The sequence below is a fragment of the Cydia fagiglandana genome, chromosome 19, assembly GCF_963556715.1.
Source record: "Cydia fagiglandana chromosome 19, ilCydFagi1.1, whole genome shotgun sequence".
Lineage (NCBI taxonomy): Eukaryota > Metazoa > Arthropoda > Insecta > Lepidoptera > Tortricidae > Cydia > Cydia fagiglandana.
In genome coordinates, this window is record NC_085950.1 from 11192011 (window position 1) to 11213869 (window position 21859).

At 41.5% G+C, this 21859-nt stretch overlaps 1 protein-coding gene across 1 annotated transcript; it reads right to left on the reverse strand.

Moving 5' to 3' along the window:
* Window positions 1-1520: 1520 nt before the first annotated feature.
* On the reverse strand, window positions 1521-21297 carry LOC134674221 (disintegrin and metalloproteinase domain-containing protein 10-like). Its single transcript, XM_063532280.1, has 13 exons — window positions 21051-21297; window positions 20347-20532; window positions 19785-19873; window positions 18914-19069; window positions 18128-18203; window positions 17309-17501; window positions 16591-16754; window positions 5005-5202; window positions 4015-4123; window positions 3449-3560; window positions 2605-2754; window positions 1945-2086; window positions 1521-1702 (listed from the first exon to the last, which is right to left on the reverse strand). Exons 1-13 carry the CDS (start codon window positions 21208-21210, stop codon window positions 1521-1523), a joined length of 1917 nt encoding a protein of 638 aa, XP_063388350.1. The 5' UTR covers window positions 21211-21297.
* Window positions 21298-21859: the final 562 nt, after the last annotated feature.

Genomic DNA, 21859 nt, shown 5'->3' on the forward strand with positions numbered 1-21859 from the left:
CCTAGTACTATAATTTATTCTGTGGTAAGAGTAGATGAGGTAAACGTCCCAGTAATGCTAATGCACAATAGATGAGATGACACTTTTTTTTTAGGGTTCCGTACCCAAAGGGTAAAACGGGACCCTATTACTAAGACTTCGCTGTCCGTCCGTCCGTCCGTCCGTCTGTCACCAGGCTGTATCTCACGAACCGTGATAGCTAGTTGACAGTTGAAATTTTCACAGATGATGTATTTCTGTTGCCGCTATAACAACAAATACTAAAAACAGAATAAAATAAAGATTTAAATGGGGCTCCCATACAACAAACGTGATTTTTGACCAAAGTTAAGCAACGTCGGGAGTGGTCAGTACTTGGATGGGTGACCGTTTTTTTTTGCTTATTTTTGTTTTTTTTTTGCATTATGGTACGGAACCCTTCGTGCGCGAGTCCGACTCGCACTTGCCCGGTTTTTTACCTCTACTAAAGTCATAAGGAAACTTATTGTCACGCTGAAAATTAGGCAGCGTGATCCCGCATGGTTTCACATTCAGGGTTATCAATAAAACGTCTGTTTTAAAGTTTTATCTTATTATTTCACCATAATGAATACCGATAGGCAGAACACAAGTGAGGGCGTTATTTGTAGCTTTGTATGTTTATTCTTGGAGTCTCTATGCCTCATCATTGCGACCTGAAAAAAGCCAAATTATTCATTCAAATCAACACAATTGGCAGTATGTTCGAATAAGACTACATCGACCGACCAGTGGCGCCCCTTGTGTGGCAGGGGTCTACCAATTGGTGGACCTGAGGGCCACGTCCATGCCTTTGGTTTTTCCACTGTGACCTCCGGGTACAGCTAACAGGCTATAGCCAGCTACGGCTACCTCCGCAGGTTGGCAGTTGGACTTTAGTTTGAACATAGCTCGTTTTAGGAATGAGTAAACTGTTTTCTATTAAAGGTTTACAGAAATACACTGTAACTACATACTTGGAGTGCGGTGTAATCCAAGATTTCACAGGGTGGACCTTTTTTTGTTAAATATCTCGTTTCCGGGAGAAGTACACTGAATTTTATTAAAGGTACACTAAAGTACACCGAAGGTACAATATGTTTATAAATATTTCGTTAAAATTAGCTGAGGTCCACCCGCCATCCTGACGCCCTCGGTTGGCAGGCTTCGCAGTTTTATCGTTAGGTATAAGAGGTTACCACTGTGTCCGGGTACAGGTTGGACCGCGGCCGGTACCTCGCTATACACACGCCGTTGGTCTCGCACACACCGACGGTGTTCTGCGTGACACACCAACTGCCCACGGGCCACGCGCGTATGATCGTCGGTTGGCAGGCTTCGCAGTCTTATCGTTAGGTATAAGAGGTTACCACTGTGTCCGGGTACAGGTTGGACCGCGGCCGGTCCCTCGCTATACACACGCCGTTGGTCTCGCACACACCGACGGTGTTCTGCGTGACACACCAACTGCCCACGGGCCACGCGCGTATGATCGTCGGTTGGCAGGCTTCGCAGTCTTATCGTTAGGTATAAGAGGTTACCACTGTGTCCGGGTACAGGTTGGACCGCGGCCGGTCCCTCGCTATACACACGCCGTTGGTCTCGCACACACCGACGGTGTTCTGCGTGACACACCAACTGCCCACGGGCCACGCGCGTATGACCGTCGGTTTGCAGGCGTCGCACACTCTTATTGTTAGGTTCGCTGAAATTATGACGTTTATTAGACAAGCACACAAAACAAATTGGCCCGGAGTTTCCGACAGTTTCGGATAAGATTATATTCTAATTTATGGTTTGTGAATTATTTAGGCCAACGGCCTCCTAGCATAGTCGGTTCGGTATAGTGACTCTGCTGCTGAATGCTGCATCGTCTTTGGTATCTAAATTATTTGGAGTACGCCAGCCTATTAATGGTTTGATTACAATTAGGTATACCAAACTCACGGCCCGAATATTCGTCAGAAAGCCACTCCAGAGTACTGCTCTTGTGGGCTCGAGCTGCGGCCTCGGCCGTGACGCAGCGCTGCGTAGCGCCCGGTAGCTCGCAGCAGACGCCACACATGCCGGCTTTATGAAGCCTGCCTCCCTATGCAATAATCATCCATTAACAACCACATCAGGAAGATTCCAACGCAGTATCGCTTACGATCGCTAATCTTTTTATTTTTCTGATAATGCTAGTTAAACAAAAAATTTGGATTTGACACTGATAACATTTTAAGACATTAGATCATCAGACTAAAAAGCTACTTCTTTATCAAAGCACAACAAAGCCAAAGGCAAGGCCCACTGTTAGGGGGTCTCTCTTAGGGCCACATCACATTAGCGTCTCTCGAGCGTCGGCGTCTAGTCAACTTTGTGGCTGCTGTTCGACGCAACTTTGGGGCAACAGCGCAACGACACCATTTTACATAGCACTCACTAAACCCCGATGGGCAAAGACGATAGGGCGAGGTTTCTCTAAGGAGGTTTACCCTTTAGTCCGCAGCGGCAACATACTTGCCATCATACTTAAAACAAAAACGCATCTCTACTATAAGAATTACGGTTTGAAATCGAATGACTAGAAAGGAATGTCAAATGGTTAAAGGCTTAAGAGGATACCATTGCCTTTGGCGTGCATTGGCACTCCCGTAGCCCCTGCGCCGCGCACTCAGCGGCGTGGCAGCTGCCGTCGCTGAGACAGCGCCCGTCCAGGCCGCAACTGCAGGACGGATCTTTACAGGAACACTCTTGGCCTAATCTCGAACAATCCTGTTGATCGTGACCGTCTATCAGTATTTCGTAGGTATTGGGCCAGAGATCGCCGAGGCCACAGATGCAGAACAGCGCCCACCAAACCCACATCCGTAGGACGAATCTATAAAGGTACACTCTTGGGCTTATACCTATACCTAGGTAATACACCGAACTTCACGGTAGAATATCATGGAACTTGCATTCATTCTAATTTAAGATCACATCAATGTACCATATTCATGACAAATGAATACATTTCATTTCATTACAATCGATCAGGGCGATCGCGAAGCGTCTCCGTTTCTGAGAGCCTACCGAGAACCACATTCGACGCCTTCCTGCATGTTGCCTTCCTGTCACACTTACGTAAGAATTTACAAGTGCCACAGAGAGGCAACACGTCGAACGTGGTTCGCGGTTAGGCCCTCTGTTTGCACAGTTTCGCTTTCGTATGTTTGTCTGGTTGTCTCATTTAAGGAGCACATTTTCTCAACCGATTCTAGTGAAATTTTGTCAGCAGTGTCGGTAATTATGTACCTATATGCATTATGTTATTGTCGATTTGGTTTTTGAAATCGTTTTAAAGGAGTTACGGGGTTACGCGGAGTCTATATTTGACTATACTTAGTCTAAAGTTGTTGAGAATCCCGCCTAGTCGTGTTATAATAGTAATATTTTACTGATTCTTCTACAGAAGATAAGGACTTACAATGCCGAATTCTGTAAGATTCGCGTGCTGGCACTTGCTAGTGCAGCAGGGCCCTTGCGAAGGATGGCAGGCCGCCGCCGGTGCCACGGCGCAACCGCCTTTGTGCAGTGTTCTGCAAGAAGAAACCAATAAATAGCAACTGATCCTAAGTATCGTATTTTAAAATCCCTTATTTACTTAGTCGTATGGCATGCACAAAGGACAATCAGAGTATAGCTTTGAGGTCGCTAAGCCAGGCAACCAACTCAGGCGTGACTGAGTTCAAATCTTCAGGTGGTCCAGAATACGAGTGAAGCAGCGTTGGAATATGTGGTCAGTGGTCTGCTCTTCCTGAAAAACCTTAAATAAATAAAAACCCTATTGAAACTTTATAGATAAGTACCTATGACCCATTTTTGGTTGCTTCTTTAATTCAGCGACACATAAGACGACCATCAGATTTTACCTTACTTGTCAGGCTTAATTACTTCCTCTCCACATGGCCTTAGGAGCAAGCCGCATTGGCTTCGATGTTGCTCAATCTTCTACTTTACAGTCATGATCAATAAGTAATTTCCAAGTAATACCCCTCTTCAAAATGCTCCGCGAGGCCGGTGCGAGGGGTACAGCACGGGTCTCTGAACACGCACCGCACAGGGAGGCCGCAGTCGCAGGCCTCACCCTCTTCTACTATACCTGGGAATTGGGATACATTTAAACGAGTGTACGGCTTCGCTGACAGGTGGGTTAGTAATGTGATAAGTGAAGTTAGGTTCTTATACGAAATACGTAGGTTAGGTAAGTATACGAAAACAGGTGACCTACGAGTAACATCAATAAAATTATGCACTCGCTGTACCTACTCAAACGCGAGAGACCGTTCAGATCATCATGAAAGTCTGAGTTTAAGCGCCCGGACTGAATAAATTTCCGCAGTAATCGTGCCTCCTTGTACACTCAGCACAATGAGAGGCGCACAGCATCGATTCTGTGGTCGATAAGCCACAAATTACTATAACTTGGACCCAAAGACCTTTGCTGCTGACTGTCAGCAGCAAAGGACATAACCTGGTTTTAATGTCGCGCTGACTGTCAGAGCTGACAAGCAAATATGACCTCTATGATGTCCAGGCAGTCTTAGAATAACGGCCACAGAGCTGACGAATGACGAAAGCTGCTAATGAAACGCGCGTCGTCGCGCTGTCGCTTTGCCTTGAGAGAGCGTTTTAGTATCAAGCTATGAGCTACTCGCACCGATCTTCAGCGTGCTTTAAGGGTCAAACAGAAAACTGTGTTACGTCTTTCCTGTAGACGTGGATAAGGGTGAAATAAGAAAATTAACCTTTATAGCCCTTAACTCTTGTGTATGTCTACAGGAAAGACGTAACACAGTTTTCTGTTTGACCGTAACGTCTGGAGTCTGGGCTATATCCGCGAAAATCGAAGTTCGCAAATTGCGGGATTTTTTCTCTGTCACTCTAATTACGCCTTCATTGGAGTGAAGGAGAAAGATCCCCGCAATTTGCGAATTTCGGTTTTCGCGGTTGCCCCTCTGGAGTCCGTGAGATCGAACTGACCGTTCCCGCAGTAAGGTCGCCACTCCTCGTACAAACATTGGCTGACAGCATCCAGCGTAGCAGCAATAAGTCGTTTGCTGCACAATGAAAACTCGAAGTGCGTTAAACTATCAGCAGTAGTGGACTGGGCGCCCATGAGGTAGCCCCGGCATTGCCTGTTCGGGAAATTGTCGTCGTGATGAGCGCCGAAACTGTGGCCTGGGGAAGATAAGATATTATTTTATTAGTGAATATAATCAGGCGTTACTTTGCGGAAATCCATATTAATTAAAACCAAAATATTACTTTGCTAATCCGCATAAAAAGATAACGTGCTAGTCAATCAGTGCTAACCCGTTATACTTACTTGCGTATTTTTTGCATGCAATTAATGTTCCCACCCTCCCACCGCAAAAGTAAATACGCAAATAAATATAACAAACCACCACCAAAAGAATAATACTCGACACGTGTTTTCCCTCTCTACGAGGCATCCTCAGGAGCTGTTGACGGTCTGACGTCCGGCAACGGAATGACGTGTCCAGAATGGTCGGCCATATTTATACCTTGACCACTCCCCCTACTGTGCAAGTGTGAGTGAGATGGAAAAATTCCCACACATTCCTGTGGCCTTTAAGACAAATAACACTTTGCGCTCAAAGCTTTGTAATGGCAAAGATAAGATGGAGAATGGGAAAAAGTCTGGAGTTTATAAGCTTACCTGTGACGATTGTAATAAAGTGTATGTGGGGCAAACGGGCCGTAATTTCACTACTAGGCATAAAGAGCATGTTGCGTCATATAGACATAGGGGAACTGTGTATAAGACGGGGACACGGGGTAAGACGGGGCCACGCACACATACGACAAACCAGAAACCACACAAACAAATCACAACCGCCGATAGGACGCCATTTGCAAGCCGCCATTAGTCCGGTGTCAACAGCAGGCGAGCGTGCACGCGTGTCGGAGCTACAGGTTGAAACGTGTTTTCCGGTGGTTGCGATCTAATTTTTTGAGGCTGGATTTATACTCATAAAATTGTAAGTATTAGTTTGTGCTTATTGGTGTTTTAGAATCGTATTTAAGATATTATTGAGCATCGTTTTATGTGACGCTTGGCACTTGAATATTGACGAATGTTTTATTAATATTATGTTTTAGCAAAATGGGTGCTCGAGGCAAGACGGGGCAAAAGTTTTTGGCATGACGGGATAGTACCCCATCTTGCCTCATATAACTTTATGATGTTTTATGCTTGTGAATGCTTTTTGGGTAATTGTATTTTTGTTTGTGGCTCGTTTCAGGTAATTACAATGGTTCGAACTTATAAAAGATAATTTTTAAGAAAAAAAAACCGACTTCTATGGGGCCCGGTGAAAGATTATGGTAGATGGTGCACTATGTAGAAAAAGAGGTAAAACCAGTACCTACTTTCTAGTAGCATTTCGTTTCCGTAAGGGTCGTAGTTATCTAGCCTAACCTAACCCACTTCTCTGATAGCAGTTCGGTTCTGTGAGGATCGCAGTTCGAACCTAATCAAACCCACTTTTCTAGTAGCATTTCGTTTCTGTAAGACTCGCAGTTCTAACCAAACCTAACCCACTTTTGTTCGGTTCTGTGAGGATCGCAGTTCCAACCTAACCTAACCCACTTAACGGCGCATGCGGTGCGGTGTAAGGGAGTTTGAGCGGGAGGGGTTTGGCATCATCATACCCACATTTTATGGTAGGTAATCATAGTGGTTTATTTAGTTTAGGTATCATAGTAGTTTTCCGGGTCAAGGTCCGGGTCTCTGAGTCAGAGTCCGGGTCCGAGTCCCGGTCCAAGTCCGGGTCCGGGTCCGAGTCCGGGTCCGAGTCCGAGTCCGGGTCCGAGTCCGAGTCCGAGTCCGAGTCCGGGTCCGAACCGGATCCGGGTATGAGTCCGGGTCCCAGTCCAAGTCAAAATCGAAATTCGAAATCACCAAACATGTACTATGCGTCGTTGAAGAGTTCTGTTCTGATCATCATCAGCAGTTCCACTTCATCAAATGCGACAGTTTTTAATGTAAATGCTTGATTTTATGATGAAAATACAAAAAATTCTATACGTATGCCTTTAAGATTTGAGGAGTTCCCTCGATTCCTTATGGATCCCATCATCAGAACTCGAGCTTGACAGAAATGTGGCTTAAAAACTAAACTTGCTTAGCAAACATAACGAAGAGGACAAATCGCCAAACGTGAACTATGCGTCGTTGAAGAGTTCCGTTCTGATCATCATCAGCAGTTCCACTTCATCAAATGCGACAGTTTTTAATGAAAATGCTTGATTTTCTGATGAAAATACAAAAATCTCTATACGCATGCCTTTAAAATTTGAGGAGTTCCCTCGATTTCTCATGGATCCCATCATCAGAACTCATGCTTGATAAAATTGTGGCTTAAAAACTTAACTTGCTTAACAAACATAACGAAGAGGACAAATCGCCAAAGGTGAACTATGCGTCGTTGAAGAGTTCCGTTCTGATCATCATCAGTAGTTCCACTTCATCAAATGTCACGTTTTTGAATGTATATGCTTGATTTGTTGATAAAAACACAAAAATCACTATATGTATGCCTTTAAGATTTGAGGAGTTCCGTCGATTCCTCATGGATCCCATCATCAGAACTGGATTTTGACAAAAACGGGACCAATCTGTATGCATATACATACAATCAAAAAAATAATTTTCAAAATCGGTCCAGTAATGACGGAGATATGGAGTAACAAACATAAAAAAAAAAAAAAAAAATAAAAAAAAAAAAACATACAACCGAATTGATAACCTCCTCCTTTGGGATTTGGAAGTCGGTTAAAAAACTAAAAGGGGTGAGTGGTCAAGTGATGCAATGAAACTGGCAGTGGAGGCAATTTTAGGCAAAAAAAGTAGGATTTAGAAAGGCTGCCGCAACTTATGGCGTACCCCAGACTACGTTAGAGCGATACGTAAATAAAGTAAAAAAAGGGAGCGAAGTAACATTCGGAGGACCATTAGGGTCCATTAAGAAGGTGTACTGTGAGGAAGAAGAAGTTGAGATCGTTTCATATTTGAAACATATGGAAGAACGTCTTTTCGGGTTAACAACATTGGCTCTGCGACGCATGGCATACGATTTGGCGGTGAAGAATAATAAACATCATAACTTTAATACGGAAAAAAAAATGGCCGGTATGACTTGGCTCAACAGTTTCTTGCTTCGTCACCCAGATATAAGTATTCGTAAACCTGAAGCTACTTCGGCGGCTCGAGCGATGGGATTCAACAGAGTTGCTGTTGGAAAGTTCTATCAGTTACTTGGCGAGATATATGATAAACATAAACTAACCCCGGACAGAATATTTAACTGCGATGAAACAGGCATTTCAGTTGTTTCCAAGACCAAAAGTAAAGTACTAGCACAGAAGGGAAGAAAACAAGTTGGTTCCTTGTCGTCCGCTGAAAGAGGGCAGACCGTCACAGTAGAAATTTGTTTTAATGCGGCTGGAACATACATGCCTCCACTCATGATTTTTCCTAGGCAAAGAATGAAGCCTGAATTACTAGATCATGCACCACCAGGAACGACAGCGGAATGTAATCAACGAGGCTGGATAAACACTGAGATATTTACGTCATGGTTTAAGCAATTTATTAAATTTTCAGGAGCTACTCCTGACAAAAACGTGTTGCTGCTGCTGGATGGTCATGTAAGCCATACACAAAATATAGATGTGATCGACCTAGCTCGACAGAACGGAGTTATTATTCTGTGTTTTCCGCCACACTGTACACACAGGCTACAACCTTTGGACGTAGCATTCATGAGACCCCTGAGTACTTATTATGACCATGCTGCTACTAATTGGCTGCAATCTCACCCAGGACGCGTACTGACTATGTTTCAAATAAGCGAGATATTTGGACAAGCATATTTACAAGCAGCTACAATGACCACCGCATTGAATGGCTTTGAAAAATGTGGTATATGGCCCTACAATCAGGACAACTTTACCGATGTTGACTTTCTTCCTGCTGAAACTACCAACAGGCCATTTAATAACATTACTTCAGCAACACTAAATGACGTTGATCTAACGTCAGCCATTTCGACAGAACCAAATATTGTCACAGAAGATCGTCCAGCAAATCTTCGAGCAGCTTGCCGCAATCTTACGTCTCATTTCCAAAATGCCTCTCCCCGTGACATTATCCCAATTCCAGCGATTTCTACTGAGGCGAACCAACCGAGAAAGCAATACAGAAGGGGTAAAACAGCAATAATTACTTCTACGCCATACAAAACTGAATTGGAACACCGTAAGAAATCAGAAAATACACCGGCTCATAAAAAATTGGCTAAAAAACCGAAACTAAAGGGCAAGAGCAATAGCAAGTGCAAAAGCAAAGACAGCGGCAAAGGTAAAGAGGATGTTATATGTTTCTATTGCACTGATGAGAACCATTCATACTTGAAATCGTCTGAGAATTGGGTGCAGTGCCAGAAATGTGGCCGCTGGGCACATACAGCTTGTGCCGGAGTGGATGACGAGGACCCGGAAGAGGTTTTAATTTGTTTTTCCTGTGAGGAGTAGAAAACAGGGAAAGCAAATTAAGCCGACACGCAAGTAGAGGCTAGACCCCATCTTGCCCCCACTTGACGTCCCCGTCTTATCCCATATGTGGGGCAAGACGGGTTTTTTCTACTGTTTGCTAAATTGTTTTTTTTAGAATATGATGATTATTGATCTCATTAAAACTTGTGCCAAATGATAGTCTATTAAATAGAGAATGTGCCTTAAATAAATAATAATTGTACTACTATAATAAGTCTGTCTTTTCGTTGTCCTTACCTTAGCGTCCCCGTCTTATACACAGTTCCCCTAACCACCCAGAAAAATCCAATTTTGCAAAGCACTTATTAGATACAGGCCACACTTTATCTGAGAATCATTCTTTTGATGTTTTGCATGTTTGCGAGAAGGGATTGCGTATGGGTGTTCTGGAACAACTGGAAATAATTAGGTACAACAATAGGGGCATGATTCTTAACGAACAATTGAATGTTGCGTCATCGCCGTTAGTACGAATTTTTCCATCTCACTCACACTTGCACAGTAGGGGGAGTGGTCAAGGTATAAATATGGCCGACCATTCTGGACACGTCATTCCGTTGCCGGACGTCAGACCGTCAACAGCTCCTGAGGATGCCTCGTAGAGAGGCGAAACACGTGTCGAGTATTATTCTTTTGGTGGTGGTTTGTTATATTTATTTGCGTATTTATTTTTGCGGTGGGAGGGTGGGAACATTAATTGCATGCACAAAATACGCAAGTAAGTATAACGGGTTAGCACTGATTGACTAGCACGTTAACTTTTTATGCGGATTAGCAAAGTAATATTTTGGTTTTAATTATTATTTTATTGTAACACAAGAATTAATAAACCTTTTGGACGCCATTTACCGATATGTCCGCCCGTAGGTCCAACGCCAAAGACCGATTAATCGGTCACAAACCATAGAGCAACATTGGTCTACGTGCATATGCATAAAGTTCAATTTCAGTTTTGACATTTCGGTGACGTGGCGTCCGCGTGACAGCTTTTGTGTTTGACACGGCGTCGAAAAGGTTAATCTAATGCACCTACTGGTGTGCCACTTAAGAATATTAAATAATAATACTTCTACAAGTTATGCAACAATTTTTAGTGTAGGTAAAATTTGTCTGCATCGCCAAAATCAGAAATAACGTACCAGTGTACAGTTAGCTGAAAAATTTTAAGGGAGTAAGTTCAGGGAGTAAAATCAACTCATCAGTAAATTTCAAATTTTCTATACATATTTTTAATGTCATACTTTAACGATTGAATTTTATTACTATTGATATGGCAACACAAGTGTTTAATCTGTCAATTGGGGGAAACCCGGCGGCGCGCGCAACTGCGCAGTTACTCGATAACCCGAGGGAGGGATCTGGGTGACTCAGCGGTCACGTGGTGCTTAGAAAGGGAGCCATTTAGCGCTTTAAGCGCTTGAAGTGTCTCCAGCTTTTGAAGTGGAGTCTTTCTGCTGTATTCGAACTTCAAGATATTCACAAGAGACGACACGTAGTAGATCCATTATAGATACGTTATAGTTTAGATATCAACTAGTTCTCTTTTGCAGCGCAATTCGGGCAACCAATGTCACTTTTGCGTTAGATAGAGTAAGATGTCTATTCGATGTGAATTGGATCTCTAAGATGTCCTGTGGAAATCGTTCAAGAGTATCTCCAGAATCGCGCAAATGTCAAATTTGACAGGTTAGATCTTAAACATATCGTTATCGTATCTTGGTGATGTCTAAAAGATATCTAATAGATATTTATTTCAAAATCCGAATCGGGCCCTATGTCGTTATTTGAATCCACTCACGTAGGTAGAGTTAGACCAACAAAAGTCTGCAGAGATTTTGATAGCCCACGCAGTGCAAGTCTTATTTTAAACATCAAACTTCTATGAAATTATGACGTACTTATAAATAACATTTGCACTGCGTCAGTCATATCAAAATCCCTGCAGACCTTTCTTGGACTAACTCTACCTACTATTTTACCAATTTGGACATTCGACACAACTGACAAGTCAGTAGGTACGGTTTATAATATGGGGCATTATCTATGAAAAGGGACCTTATTGTCGATGGCGCTTAAGCCGCACAGCGTCGCGCGGCATTGTATTTACATCGGAGCATCGTTAATAATGGCGTAAGCGCCATCGACAATAAGGTCCCTTTTCATAGATAACGTCACATATAAGTATAGGTCGTTTAGTAGAAGATACAGGATTTTACCAATTCTAAATACTTAGGTAATTCTTTGATTTTACGAAAAATACGGTAGGTAACAAGTATAGTTATTTACGATACAAGTGCGGAAAATAGGTAAATTGACACCAGTTGCGAATTACCCATTCGCACGTGTATCGTACAACGTTTTACATTACATATGGCCCTTTAAACTTTTGACATACGCACGAAATGTGATATTTTACGCACTAGTGCGGGAAAATAGGACCATATGTACTCGTACTGTAATAGTACATTTCGATGCTAGTGCGGAAGGTATGTCATTACTTCACGAGTACCGAGATATCTTGCCACGAGCCGCAGGCGAGTGGCAAGACTCGGGACGAGTGAAGAATGACATTTCCGCACGTGTATCGAACGACGTTTTTTAATACAGTTGCGAAAAAATAAGAAAAACATTGTTAATCGTACACTAAACAAAAGTGGTAACAGTGACAGCTCGGTTAGACGTCGTCTTTAAGTATATTATATCTATGGGCGTTTGGCAGCTATTCCGTTCCATTCAGTCAACTTATTAAGAACGGAATTTTCAATATTGAATATTAAAAAATAAACGTGTTATAATGATGAAGAGGTAAGTAATTAAATATGAAATATGTAATATTTTTCGTATTCTTACATTAACGGTAGGTTTTTATGCTGATTACGACGTTTAAAGGAAACTAATATTAACACTCATCAATAAGTAGTCGTGAATTGGAACAAGTATAAATTAAAAAAAATTGGAAAAGTAAAAAGCACTAGTTCGAGATAACCAACTTTCCGCACGCTAAACAGCTACGTAAAGTAGCACTTTTTGAGCAACTGTATTAAAATAGTACATTTCGATGCTAGTGCGGAAGGTATGTCATTACTTCACGAGTTCCGAGATATCTTGCCACGAGCCGCAGGCGAGTGGCAAGACTCGGGACGAGTGAAGAATGACATTTCCGCACGTGTATCGAACGACGTTTTTTAATACAGTTGCGAAAAAATAAGAAAAACATTGTTAATCGTACACTAAACAAAAGTGGTAACAGTGACAGCTCGGTTAGACGTCGTCTTTAAGTATATTATATCTATGGGCGTTTGGCAGCTATTCCGTTCCATTCAGTCAACTTATTAAGAACGGAATTTTCAATATTGAATATTAAAAAATAAACGTGTTATAATGATGAAAAGGTAAGTAGTTAAATATGAAATATGTAATATTTTTCGTATTCTTACATTAACGGTAGGTTTTTATGCTGATTACGACGTTTAAAGGAAACTAATATTAACACTCATCAATGTAGTCGTGAATTGGAACAAGTATAAATTTAAAAAAATTGGAAAAGTAAAAAGCACTAGTTCGAGATAACCAACTTTCCGCACGCTAAACAGCTACGTAAAGTAGCACTTTTTGAGCAACTGTATTAAAAAATAATTTAAGTAAGGTAGAAGTACTAGTGCTCGGCGCTGCACTAGTATTCGACATGGGCACTTTATGTCAAAGTAATATACGTTTTTGAACGGCGAAGATTTTTCTGTATTCAAATTTAATCCTTGTCACTTTGACAAGACTTGACTTTTGACTTTGAGTGCCCATGTCGAATACTAGTGCAGCGTCGAACACTAGTACTTCTACCTTATAGGTATTACTAAGTGCCCAGACTTTTTATTTGTTTTTGGTTTGCGGCTTCCAACATGGAGTCACCAGAAAATATGGATGGATACACTTAAAATATGACACGCACTGCCATGTCGCATTTTATAAGTATTCTGATCTGAGGGTTTAGATTAGCACCAGATTTGGGTATACGAGTGGCCTCACATACAATACTTTGCTCCTAATTTTAATTCCGACCGTGGAAAACAGTAAAAAAGGTTTATCCTGTTTTTTTGAGCCGGTAAGAAGAAGAAAAAATCTAAAATAGTTATTTGTTTTACAAGGGGGCAAAGTTGTTGTTTAACCGGTCGTGCTAATATTGATACCCGAGCAAGCGAAAGATTCCAAAATTGAACCACGAGCGTAGCGAGTGGTTCGAAAAATGGAATCTTGAGCGTTGTGAGGGTTTCAAAGCACGAGGGTTAAACAAAATTTGCCCCCGAGTGAAACACAAAATTTTTCACCACACCAATCCGAAGTAAATATTAAATGTAAAATATCAAACAAAATCAAACCAAATCAAATCCAAATAAATGTTATTAAATATTTATCATCCAAAGTCATCATTTAAAAGTCAATTCTTCCAGCAAACATAAGAAAACAGCTCAAAATTTACATTTGATTACTTTGCCTCACATGTGAATAAAATGCAACTTTGCTATTAGTTTTTGAAGTGCAAAGTAAGACTTTCCGAGCTGGTGTGGTGAAAATAAAATTACAATATTTCTTAGTTTTCAAGCGCTGTAAGCGCTTGGAGATTAAACTATCCTTTATCTGCCACTTTATATTTCAGACATGTATGATTTCCTTATAGATATTATGTTTTTGTTCAGTCAACTTCAATGGGATATCGCCCTACTGATTTCGTCACTTCGCGTAACAGTGTAGTGAAGGGACCTAGCTCGTAGTTCCATTATTTGTTACTTATATTTTATAGTGTACTGTACATTAGAGTAACCGATCTTTTTTTCTTGTTGTTACGCGCAAAGGGGCAAAACATAATTATTTCATAACGTGAGTATTTTATTTTAGCTTTTTTGTATTTTTTTTCGTGACAAATTTGTTACAAAGCTGATATGGTAAACTTTTAGATTCGATTAGATTTCAGTTGCATTGCATTCCCTAGTAAATAAATATTTATAGGTAGGTAGGTATATACATATATATATCGTTTATTCACAAACGCTTTAGAGTCAGTCCATGAAAAGTCTGCAGCGGATTTGATAGCCCACGCAGTGCACGTTAAACGTCAAACTACTATGAAATTATGACGTATAAATGACACTTGCACTGCGTGGGCTATCAAATCCGCTGCAGACTTTTCTTGGTCCGACTCTAGGTACCTATAGTTTGGTTTTTGGTCTGCAGCTTCCGTCATGGAGTCACCAGAAAATATGGACACCACACTAGAACTTAGCAAAATACCAATTGGTATACTTGGAGTTGATCTACCAACCGATGAGGAGATAGCAGAAACGTTACAACAAAGAAACGAGAGAAATAACACAGACCAAGATGAGTTAGAGAGAGATAGTGAGACAGACGGAGATGAATTATCCGATTGTGATTCCGATTTCGACGGTATGGAGAACCTATGGGATGCTTTGATCAATTCAAGTGAACCTTACAGTAACACTGTAGAACACTTGAATAGGATATTAAAAGCCCTTCCAAAAAGGGTAAGCACGCGATCTCATAAGGAAGTTGATAGATTTGATCAAAGAGTTCACGATAAGAAACAATTGGAAAAGATAGACAAAATATTAAACTCGCATTTGGTAGACCCTGATATTGATGAAGAGATTCTAATGGAGAATTTGGAAAGAGTGAGAGGTAATATCCGAAATATATTAAAAAGAAAGAGAGAAACGATAAATTGATTTAAATAGGATTTAACGGGAGGTGTGAAGACGAATAGACGAATAACCAAAGGAGGAAAATAAAGATCTTAAAGTAATTACTTGCTAACTTGATACAAGTTTTATATAAGCTAATAAAGCCAAATATTATGAAAGATTATATTTCTTTACAGGATATTTTAATGTATTGATATTATAAATTGTTGTTGTTTTTATATGAATTTACATGACATAATAATTTAAGGTAATAATCAATGTGTTATATCTACTTAACAAAATAAAATCTTTAGTTATATTTTTTCTAAACCAATTATGCTTTATATTCCGGTTTTGAATTAACTAAAACGACCCCTATAAAAAACTACCTCAAGTTTTCCGTAAAGGGACAAGGGGACATCAAACACAATATAAAAGAAAACTAAACCCAATTGAGTATTAAAATTGGACACTTCATATAATCTCAATACAAAGTGTTCCGTTATTCATTGCATTTTATAGGAGACTCAGTTATTGTTTTGCTTCGGAACAAAGAGTTATTAACGGGCCTTAAAAATGAAAGTTGAAATAGGTGACAATTTGTGCCATAAGTATAAATCATTTCATTGTACATGACTGCTACCACTATCAAAGGGATTGATCAAATTTGCAGAAAGTCCCCCGATCTTTGAAAAACTTTTGGCCCAAGGGCCAATTTTTGAATTTCGATCGCTCGATTTCGGGACTCGAAAATCGGTGGAAAACGGCGAAATGCTAATTTTTGAAATAAGAGCGATCGAAATTTGGAATCTATTGGTATTGACCACTCGATTTCAATTCTATTAGTAGAATTTAAATGCCTAGTAGTGGAGATATAATATAATGAAATACACGAAATCGAGTGGTCGAAATTCATAAATCGGCCCCCTGGTGGAACTTCCCAGTCTAATCACAATGGCTAGCGTGTTCAAGGAGCGCTACACGCGTCGGAGCTATTAAACACGCTAGAGCACAGCGGTCTTAGGGTCTTACCGATCTCATGAGCGAGCGTGAGCGCGGCAATGCGCTCCGGCACCCGCTCGTCGCCGTTCCCTGTAGCGTGCGCGATGGCTAGCGTGTTGAAGAAGCGCCCAAACACGCTAACGCACATCTGTGGTACTTACCAATCTCATGAGCGAGCGTGAGCGCGGCAATGCGCTCCGGCACCCGCTCGTCGCCGTTCCCTGTAGCGTGCGCGATGGCTATCGTGTTGAAGAAGCGCGCAAACACGCTAACGCACATCTGTGGTACTTACCAATCTCATGAGCGAGCGTCAGCGCGGCAATGCGCTCCGGCACCCGCTCGTCGCCGTTCCCTGTAGCGTGCGCGATGGCTAGCGTGTTGAATGAACGCCCGAAACGCCGCCGGTCGCAGAGCCCGCCCGCTGACCCGCCCACTCCGCCACCCAGCGACGTGAAGCTGATGACAAGTCAAACATGTTTCTGAATAGGTGTAAAAGAAAAGCTCAAAGTCACAGTGAGTGGCTATTTAAAAGCAAATATGGCACGAGGGCGGAATGCGCTCCTAACTACTGTAAGGCTGCAATGGAATTTGTAGAGTCAGGGACCCCTGTGACTGCTTCTGTTGAGTTCTGATCACACTGTTACGCTCTCTAGCCAACGAAGGCAAACTGGTGAATGGGGTGATCTGACTGACTTTTGGAACCTAACAGTCTGTAGTACGCAGCAACGGCTGCCGATCTTGTCTAGCTGAGACTTGAGGACTGATTGAGGTAAGGTATTTTTACAGTTAGCATGTTAGAATGCATCAGCTGCTGACGCAAAAAACCTTACCTTACCTCACCTTACCTTACCTCAGTCAGTTCTCAAGTCAGTGTCGGCATACCTTGCTCCGGCCATACACCAAGAGCTTCAGAGCGTCATCGATTACACAAAATTGTTTCTTCTAACACTAGGACCACATCCTTCACTGAGAAACCTGCGGGATTTCAGGCGTGTAGGTACGAAACTTACCTCAGCCCAAGCGTCCTGTTTTGGAACGAGTGTCCCGAGAACGCGATCCCGAGACAGACCTCGTTTAGTCGGCGTAAGCGCGAGAATCGCTTGAGATAGTCCCGGCCGTCTATCGAGTGCTTCTCAACGTCGCCGAATACTCGCGCGTTCGTTTCTTCAGACGCCAGAACTAGGATGTACTTCACTGAGAAACCTGCGAGGAGTTATTAGAGTAACTTGGTATTTTTACTTATACATAGTTCGTCTAAGATAACTTTGCACCGACTTGAAAAGAAGTATAGAAGAGAGGGAGTGTTATTAAAAACTTTATATTTATATACAAATTTGACGTGAATGATGACTCGGTCACACTTTGTCATTACAAATGCCATGCAGAATTATCTTGGCCTGACTCCAGGTTCACTCCATATAGACTAAATTAAATTTAAACCATTTACTGGTCCGATTCAGTTAAAATTTTGAGTATTTACCTACTTCCGTGATTCAGATGACAATGCAAAAATATGCTAACATGGAGCTGATCATGAACGTAGCCAAAGCATATATAGCATCTATGATAGAAAAACTCAAACACATTGAGTTTAGGCTCATTAGAAAGGTCTCGAGTTCTTGATAGGCATGAAAAATAGACAAAGGAGAAGAAGTACAGTCAAAAATAAAGGATTGTGTTAAAAAAAATTAACGGTTGTTTAAAATTAACAAACTGCCCATAGTGGAGACGACCCCCTGATATTGACTAATTTGGACCTACAGGTGACACTGCATTAGGTACAAAATAAATAAAGGGAACCATTTTTTTCTAATAATTTAAATGCTCACCAATGTTATCCGGCATACCGTCCTCGTCGAAGTCTGCGTTTCTTATGATGATGTCTGCTTGGGCCACCGCATGCACCTGCAGCATGCATAAATACAATAAGAATAAAATTGTAGGTACCTAGTCAATTTACTTATGTTGTGATGAAAGTGCAGGTCTGTCGCAGCGGAGCGGACGTTGCACTGCTGTATGGCTATACAGCAGAGTCATGGCTATGTCAATAGAAGAACCTAGATGTGTTCCGATCGATAAAAGTATATGAACGGCGTAAAATCTACAGGATTCTTTGAGAAGCCGTTAGTACTTAAATGTACTTAAAGCAGCGTCGTTCAGGCTGTTGTGGTCTTATGGAACATCTCCTTTCTCGGCCAGCAGCGAACAACACACATACCCTCTACCTTGTTGCGGATCTGCCATTTTATAGCGGCTCACAACATGGCCCACGCAGCCGTTGTTAACTCCTTGTTGTCTGGCAAACCCTAGCTGTTACGGGCGGATCCCTTTGTTTGACATAATTATTGAAAGTCATAATGTAATGATTGTCAGATTATCATTATTTTCTGAAACCGTTAACTTTTCAGGATTTCGTAAGGTTATCCTATAGATACCTTATACCTAGGTTAGGTTAGGTTAGGTTTGTTTTATGGCAATCCTGAAAAGTTACGCGTTTTTTGAGAAAAATCAAATGATGACTAACGAAAATGTGGACAAAAATTAATACATTATGACTTAGAACTTTATGAGAAACAATAGAGACCCTATTACGGGTTTTACGTCTTCTAGCTTACCATGCGGCTCACGGCATGGTTCAGGCTGCCGTGCGCGTCCTTATCGAAGAACTCCTTGTCAGCCAACAACAGCAAATCGCAGATCCGAGCCCGCGCCGTGCCTGGCGGGGGGTCCTCTGTCTCTAGCATCGATTTCGCGTCGAAGCGGCCAACCTTCTACGAAGTATTAAGTAAGTTAACAATGCTGTGGTTTCTCTCGGAATAAGAGTCACGCATTTCAATCATGACCGTTGTCTCAAAACCTATCCACTGTATTTTATGTCGCCAGAAGACTTGCAAAAATCGACCAATCACCGCGTATTACAAGCTTATTTTTAATTTCAACTTCCTTCCTTCCCATATGCAAACATAAATATATGTCGGATTACAATGCAATATTATGGTACCATCGAACTGATCTGATGATGGAGACAGAACGTGGCTATCTATAGGAACTCCGTGATATTGTGTTTGGGGTTTTTTTAGAATTGTCTCGATGAGTAAGTTGTCAGTGGAAAGAAAAGTACAGTCAGCGATAAAAGCTTCTAGGTCTACCCAAAATGAAATTTTTGCCAAAAGTATCGTTTTTATCGCTTTCTTTTTGTTTCTTATTTCGTGGGTGACTGTTTTCTAGTACTGCTAGCGCGCAAGAGCATGTGTCAGATCAGAGAGCCTACCGCGAATCACGTTCGAGGTGTTAACCTCTCTGTCGCACTTGTAAATTCTTACCTAAGTGTGACAGGGAGGCAAGACGTCGAACGTGATTCGCGGTAGGCCCTCAGGCCAGACGGTTAAACAGTGGATTTATTTACGTATTACCTACTATTTCTGTGTCCCTAGTACGAAATGTCAGTCACCTGTTCACCTGTACAAATTCGCGGCGCGGGCGTGCCTGGCTGACAAAACTTCCTTCTTCGAACGGCCCGAAAATCTTGCGGGGATCGTCCTTATTATACGGGTCTGCGTAGAGGGTGCGGTTACCTGAAAAGTATGGTGACCTAAAACCCTGGTCTCCGGCTGATGCTTTACGTTGCGTTCAGCGTTATCTTTTAAGTCCCCATTCGCACGACAGCTTTTAAAGCGCTTAAATCTTTCCACTCTCTAAATTTGACTTAATTACCAAGGCTTAAAGTCGAAAATCCAATAACGCTTGATATTAAGCGCCACCGCTGTCGTGTGAATACATACATGGTTTTCCATTTGTGTCATTCAAACGCTTTTTTAACGCGCGTTGAAAAAGCTGTCGTGCGAACGGGGGCTAAGGGAAGGCAGCAACATTTCTATAAAATGTGATGCTCACGTGTCACAAATTAAGGTAAAATTTTTCGTGTGTCTTCGATGTTCGAATGGACGTTCCTTTCCTTCAACTGATATAATTGAGGGACTATAGGTCACACATTATTACGATCGGGAAAGTACTAAAATGAACGAGCAAAACAAAGTACAAACATTACCCAAATGTAAGACCCCGTAAAAATGTCCATCCTGTCCGATATATCCCTCAGCGGCGCCAGCAGACGGCGTGATCAATGGGAACCCTGAAGCCAGTGCCACGTCACCAGGTGCGAACGCCTTGGTCACTCTTTCGTCTAGGTCAGGGTCGAGGTAGATACGCGAGACTTTGGTGAGCTCGGACGACACTGAAAATAGTTTTTGTGCAAAGATATGAAGGTATATAACATACGTAATAAGGGTTTCGGCTTAAGTATCATTTACACGGCGCGAACGATTACATGCAACATAAACATTGCTAACTACATAAAGAGAACAATGAAAAATGCACGTTCTCGATCCGTCTAAATGGGAACTTAAGGTAAGAAGTCATGGCAATGGTAATCTAGCAAGCATATCGTTGCAGGCATCAGACTAGTCATGCAATAACGTAGGTCATTTCATGAAGACAAGAAAACGTATATTAATGTTAATTGATATTGTTCGACACCCCAGAAAATAATTCATTATAAACAAATTTAGCTGTAATTTTATTGTTCTCGCGACTGCATGTTCTTTTGCAAGATTGCTTGTTAACAACTCACGTGCATTTCATAGCGAGGTGCGCAGTGCTTGTGCAGTGCGCGAATATTGAGGTAGCGGCACATTCGCATCAGATCAGATGACGCATCATCAGATCTGATCAACTGGAAACTTGAAAACATACCTATTGGCACCATTCTCAGACATAGCAAGTGTTGCTCGGCCCCGAACTTCGCCACGATCACAGAGTACCCCGGCAAATTGCACCAATAACCGTAACTACTGAGATCTATCTCCTCTCCCATGACGCAGATAACGAGCAACAGCGTCAGCGATACGCACATGGCGAAATTTAGAATTTTTGGATTGTTTACACTCTCTGAAGCTTCATTGTCAGTTGACAGTTGGTAGGTTGACAGAAGAATTGGCTTTTTTAAATTGTTTGTGATCATGATGTCATGATTTGAAAGGTAGAGTATTTAAGCAGTTAAAATGGCTCTGTGAGCCAAATGTGAGCTCTTGGCTCCCCTATTTAAAAAAAAAATCCAAATTTGAATCAACAAAACCTGCTCACCATATTTCACGAGAAATGGTTGAAAAATGCGACCGAAAATTTTATCATACTTATTCCAAATTTAATATTTTTGTTAAACATAGTCACAACAGTAGGTCTTAAATGTATATCTATAAAGTATCACTATGCCTCGCCATATGGCATACAAATTCAGAAAACATGTACTTATGGCAAATTTTAAACTAAAACTTAATAAGTAATTAATTAATACAAAATTTCCAGAGTCTGACAAAAAATCTTGGATTGAGTAGTATGCTAGTATGCCTTAGTTATTACTTAGGAAATCATACAGCATTTTTTAAAATTCCTTTAAATCATTCATTTTTAAAATCTCTATTGGTATCAGTAATCATCATCATGATATTCATGATATTCATCGCATCGTATCACATTTGCAACCATAGTGCATCTCATAATAA

What these genes read in the sequence shown, in the direction of transcription:
- LOC134674221 (XM_063532280.1), bottom strand. Translation starts at nt 21,210, where the DNA reads ATGTGCGTATCGCTGACGCTGTTGCTCGTTATCTGCGTCATGGGAGAG. An exon ending in TCTGAGAATGGTGCCAATAG is followed by an intron (nt 20,533 to 21,050) that starts GTATGTTTTCAA and finishes AACTATTTTCAG; the next exon opens with TGTCGTCCGAGCTCACCAAA. An exon ending in AACAGGACGCTTGGGCTGAG is followed by an intron (nt 16,755 to 17,308) that starts GTAAGTTTCGTA and finishes ACTTGTCATCAG; the next exon opens with CTTCACGTCGCTGGGTGGCG.